The sequence below is a fragment of the Prinia subflava genome, chromosome 6, assembly GCF_021018805.1.
Source record: "Prinia subflava isolate CZ2003 ecotype Zambia chromosome 6, Cam_Psub_1.2, whole genome shotgun sequence".
Lineage (NCBI taxonomy): Eukaryota > Metazoa > Chordata > Aves > Passeriformes > Cisticolidae > Prinia > Prinia subflava.
The window spans coordinates 6,414,626-6,419,856 of NC_086252.1; the positions used below are offsets into that span (position 1 = coordinate 6,414,626).

Below are 5,231 nucleotides of genomic sequence, written 5' to 3' on the forward strand. Positions count from 1 at the left end.
CCTAATATCCACTCAGTGACACACATGTCCCCCCAGAGTTACTTGGGGCACCCACCTTTCCCTCCGGGAGCCTCCTGTCCTGTTGGCAAATCAAGGGGCACCTGCCAGCCCTGCAGTGACTCGCCCAGAGTACAGCAGGTCATGCTGGCCAGGGGCCAGCAGCAGGCAGAATGCTGCCAGGGCTGGGGAAAAGGCTCTGCCCTGCTTACGGCATGGGCTGAGGGCTGCGAGAGCTCCAATTCCCCCTTCAGGTTTTGGAGTTAGGGCCTTTCACCCTCCTTAGAGGGCTGCTGCTCTCTCCAGGCAGCCAAAGGAGCACAAGGGCAAAAGGCCAGTGACAGCAAAGCAAAGACCCAGCCCTGCACACCTGGCCGCCGCTCAAGGCAAAGCCAGCTGTGGCACTCTGAAGGTGCCCACCGCACTCTCCGGGATTCCTGCCCCTGGAATGCCAGCAATGCACTTGGCCCACAGGGCCTTTCTGTGGCACCTCTTGGGCTCAAAGCTGCTGCTCTTCTTACTCGCTCATGCCTAAAGCCACAGAGCTCAGCCTCCCTCACTGCAACAGGAACAAGACTCAACAGCTAGGCAGTCGAGCTCCAGGCCTGAGGCTGAGGGGCCGAGGCCCGAGTCCCAAGAACAGGGAGGGCACACGCCCAGCCGCACAACTCCTGGGCCCACACCTCTGAAAGGCTGTGACCAGGGTTGCACGCCTGATTCCAGGGGATCCCTCCCACCACCTGCTAAGGGAAATGCCTTGGGAAAGCACCAGAGCAGCCAGGTGGCAGGAACAAGGCAGCTGCCTGGGGGCTGCTTACGGCCTCGGACACCAAATTTCTCAGGGCTTCCCACCCACCAGCCCAGCCCCTCCAGGGCGGGCCACCTGTGGCCTTGGAGCCTCCTGCCACCCACTCCCTTACACATCCTGCTGGTGCCTTCCCACTGCCTTGTCCTGTCAAGACCTCCGCAGCCCCTCATCCCTTCACAGTCTCGCGCTGCCCCGTCTCCTCAGGGTGTCCCCCAGCCCGGCCAATCTGCCCAGCACCAGCAGTGCAACCCCACAGGAGCTCCAGAGGAGCCCCATCAAGAGCACTTTGGAGCCCTCAGAACTCCAGCGAGCAACACACAGACAGGAGACACAGATGACGGTTCCTGGCTGGCACAGGCCTTGTGGCCATCTCCAGGCACCGGTCTCGCAGGGATTCCTGCACCTCTGGTCCCTGCCCACCCACTCTGTGTGCAGTGCAAAGGCTTCAGCGCAGCCACCAAAAGCCAAGGGGCTTGTGGCCATTTTCCCTGCCAGACTGCACGCCTGGGCAGCTTGCTGAGCACAAGCACCCTTTTCCCCCTCTTCCTCTAGGCCCTGTTATACCCTGGACAGCAAAAGAAATCTCCTTGCAGTCTGTGTATTATAACACATCTTATATTTATATACAAAAGAGAAACAAAAGGAAGGAGAATCTTGAAGGAAAAGAAACTCCCCGCTGCGTCAGGTGGCCCCAGCAGACAGAGTGTGTGGATCAGTGCTGTGCAGAGCTCCAGCAGCGCAGCCAGCTGAGGCCTGACAGTCGAGGCCGAGTCCTCCATGCCCTGTGCAGCTGATCTTGCAGGTTCTCAAAGATGGAATATCGAGATCTGTCTACATCCTGGAGGATGTAGAACGTTTCAATTGCAAGGCTACTGATGGCAGGGTTGATGTTATCGGCCATATCTTCAAGGGCTGGAAGAAAGACGAACAGAACAACGGTCAGATCCTGCAGCTGCGGGGACCACAGGAGAGCCTCCTGCCAGGGCCATCCCAGCCCGGTCTTGTCCTGGCCAGGAGGGAGCAGGCACCAACGGGATCAGCCCAAAGTTCGTGGCAATAAATCCCCCACGTGCCCCTAAATTCTCTGTGTGCTCTGCCCACACCACCCCTCGTCCGCACAGGGAGCAGAGCCCTCCGTAGCCGGGCCAGGGCTTGCAGCTCCCCCGCCAGCCCCCGCTGACACCCGCTGCCCTCACTCACCTTTGTAGATCAGCTGGAGGAGTTCCCGCTGCCTCCTCAGGCTCCGCCCGGCCACCCCTGGGAACACAGAGCCTGTCACGGCCCCAGCGGCACAGCTCGGTGCCAGCGGCGCTGCCAGCCCTGTGGCCCCACGGCCTCCTGGCCCGGCACGGCTCAGCCCGGGCCCTTGCCGCTTCCTGCCGCCCAGGGGCGGGCACGGCTGCCAGAGGGCGGCAGCAGCCCCGAGGGCAGGCGGGGCTCCACGGCGCCGGGCCCGGAGGCCGCTGCCGGGGCAGCAGCCGGGGCTGGGGCCGAGCTGCGGCGGGCCGGGGAGGGAGCCTGGGCTCGTGGCTCACCCAGGAACCTGATGGCCGCCGCTCGCAGGGGCTCCTGTGCGTTCTCCAGGTACGGCAGGACCCGGCGCAGGTGCTCGGCCGCTCGGCTCCTGTCCCCTTCCAACTGCAGAGAGCGGCAGGAGGGAAGAGTTGGTGCGGGCTCAGCCCTTCAGCCGCGCCCTCCCTGCGCCCACTCCCGGCCTCCCCTGCCCGCACAGCCCTGAGGCTCGGACAGGAGCCACTGGATTTGGGCTCTGGAGCAGGCAGAGGGCCGGCTGCTGTCCAGGGAGCCTCCCCGCAGCTCTGCTGGGCCAAGGCTCCATCGGCACTCGGCCCCGGGCCGCAGGAGCCTGGTGAAGAGCCCACACAGCCCAGGGAAGGGAGCGGCGTGTGGGGCGCACGCTGACGCCCCTGGGAGCAGCACTGGGTGGGGGCCACAGCTGCCAACCCCACACACTGAGCACCATGGTCAGTGTGCTTCTCCCAGCTGAGGCTGCGGCTTCCAGGCCGTCCTTACCAGGCACTCACTGAACTTCCACAGCTTCTTCTTCCTCACCAGTTTTTCAATATCCTTCCTCTTCAGGAACTCAGCCGCAAAAAGCAGCGTTTCCCAAGAAGCCTGGAGAGCAGCAGAGACGTGTAGGTGGCACCACAGTCCTGTGCCAACGCCTGGAGGAGGCTGCAGCCTGCAAGGCACCAGGGCAGGAGGCAGCTGAGCCCTCTACCAGGGGGACACACCAGCAGCCCATGAATCCTCACCTCTGCCACATCCTGGTTCTCGTCATGGCAGTGGAAGAACAGTGGAAGCAGGCTCTGGTGCACATGTGTCTTCAGGGCCATTTTTTCCTCGTCCACTGGAACAGTCACCAATGTTCGGAAGAGCAACATGGACAGCAGCTGCACCTGGCTATTATGCTGTATGAAAGGAAGAAACAAAGTTCCTCGGTCTGGGCTGCTTGGGCCTCAGCTGGGCATCAGCCTGCAAATCCACATGGGACCAAGAGTCTGGGCAGCACGCAGTGGCCGTGGCGGGGGGCACAGAGCCTTACGTGGTCGAAGAGCGGCAGGAGCCCCTCGACCAGCCGCAGGGCAATGGGTCTGGGGATCAGAATGTCCTTGTCCAAGATGATAAAGCTGAGTAGCATGACTGTCCTTCTGACTATTTCTCGATCTCGGTCCTGCAGGAGCTCCACAAGACTTTCAGTCAGGCTCCACATGTTTTCAGTCTGTGTGGAACAAGTCTATGAAATGCCACCCTGCTGCTATAGGGCCCAGAGGCCAAAGGCCTGTCTTGAAGCACTCGGGCAGCTGAAGCAGAAGGCAGGAGAGCTGGGAGCAGCAGCCTCAGCACCCCAAGCCCAGCCCAGCCCAGCCCAAGGGACTGCGTTCCCCAGCCCCACGCTGCCCACACGGCTTCAGCCGCTGCCCCCTTCTCACCATCGAGGGATCGCCTGTGAGCACAAGGAGCGCCCTGAGTGCCAGGTAACGCCTCTCCCTGCTCTCGCTCCGCAGATGCCTTGACAAGATTGTCAGGATTCTGTTACGACCGCCTTCACTCAAGTCCAGGCAGTTGAGGACCTGAAAGGCACAGGGCAGTGACAGGGGGCCTGGCTGCCAGGAGCCCAGACCCGCACAGGGCTAGGCCCAGGCAGCAGCACAGGGCACGGGCACCGTGCCAGGCAGCAGAAGGCAGAGAGCTGGGAGGCAGCTCAGCGAGGCAGTGCTGGCCTTCAGGCTCACCTCCACAAGGAATGCCAGTGTGGGCAGATGCCAGCGTGGCTCCTGTGTGCTGAGCACGCGGAGCATGTAGCGAGCAATCTGGGAACACAAGGGCATGGAGACACGGGACATCTCCCTGGCAAGAGAAAAAGTAACCAAGACTGTGAGCCAGAGAAACAAACCTTTCCCAGGACTGACTCCCAGAGGTGTGGTCTTTCACCACCATCCTGACAGGGGGCCTGAGCCATTTTAGGAGGCGCGCATTCTGGGCACCCTAGTCTCCTAGATTTTCCAGTGTTTTTGGCAGACCCTCAGTGCCAAGGCCATCTGGCCCACAACCACGGGGACTGAGTGGGGCAGCCTGGGCACTGGGCACAAATGCCAGAGGCAGGGGGGAGAAGGGGCTCTCACCTGGCCAGCACACCCACAGCATAATGGTGGGTGTGTGCACAGAGCAGCGTGTCCCAGCCACGCTTGCGTTCTATTGCCACCACCAGATTCTCGTAGTGCATTTGGCAGAGCAGGGACTTCAGGGTCCGCAGTGCAAACCTGTGTGCAGAGCAAAGCCCAGGTCACGCTGGGAGCACTGGCTGCTGCCCTGGGGATGTGGCAGGCACAGGAGGACTGGGATGGAGCACCTCTTGGGGCTGGTGGCAAGGCTGTGTTGCTCCTGGCATGCCTTCCAGAAAGTATCAACCTCCTCTGGCGTACCCAAAGTGCTGAAGAACACTTGGAAGAGCAGATGCACAAAGAGGCGGTGGAAATACATTGTCATCATCTGTGGGATGGAGGGCATCTGGAGCATCTTCCACATCACCACAGTTGCCTGCAAAGGACAAAGCATCCCGAGACAGCGCTCAGTGCCCTTGTGTCTGTGTGGCAGGGCCCCAGCGTGGCAGGGAGAGGCCAGGGGAGACACAGGGGGAGCACCGGGCCTGGTGCCCCTGGAGCTGCCCCTAGGCCAGGTTTCATCCCAGCGCCTGAGGCAGGGAGATGCAGTGGGGGAAGGAGGGTGGAGAGCTGCTGGAGAGGCAGCCCCGGGGTGAGCAGAGGCCAGTCCCAGTAACTCACAGCCAGGGCAAAGACACCCCTTTTGTCCCCATCAGAGGTGCACGTGCTGTGCTCTGGCCAGTTCTGCAGCACATCAAGGAGTAACAGCAGTGCCGGCTCTGCACTCCTGGGCGAGCACATGA

The 5,231-nt window shown here is 61.9% G+C and overlaps 1 protein-coding gene across 1 annotated transcript; it reads right to left on the reverse strand.

Annotated features, from left to right (window-relative positions):
• Positions 1 to 1,405: 1,405 nt before the first annotated feature.
• Positions 1,406 to 3,380, reverse strand: LOC134551944 (maestro heat-like repeat family member 5). Its single transcript, XM_063400007.1, has 5 exons — positions 3,079 to 3,380; positions 2,837 to 2,938; positions 2,341 to 2,443; positions 2,006 to 2,062; positions 1,406 to 1,717 (listed from the first exon to the last, which is right to left on the reverse strand). Exons 1-5 carry the CDS (start codon positions 3,205 to 3,207, stop codon positions 1,518 to 1,520), a joined length of 591 nt encoding a protein of 196 aa, XP_063256077.1. The 5' UTR covers positions 3,208 to 3,380; the 3' UTR covers positions 1,406 to 1,517.
• Between the last annotated feature and the right edge of the window lie 1,851 nt (positions 3,381 to 5,231).

Coding starts and splice junctions, on each gene's coding strand:
- LOC134551944 (XM_063400007.1), bottom strand. CDS start 3,207: ATGTTGCTCTTCCGAACATTGGTGACTGTTCCAGTGGACGAGGAAAAA. Junction 2,939..3,078: donor AGAACCAGGATGTGGCAGAG/GTGAGGATTCAT, acceptor GCTGCTCTCCAG/GCTTCTTGGGAAACGCTGCT. Junction 1,718..2,005: donor CCTCCAGCTGATCTACAAAG/GTGAGTGAGGGC, acceptor TCTTTCTTCCAG/CCCTTGAAGATATGGCCGAT.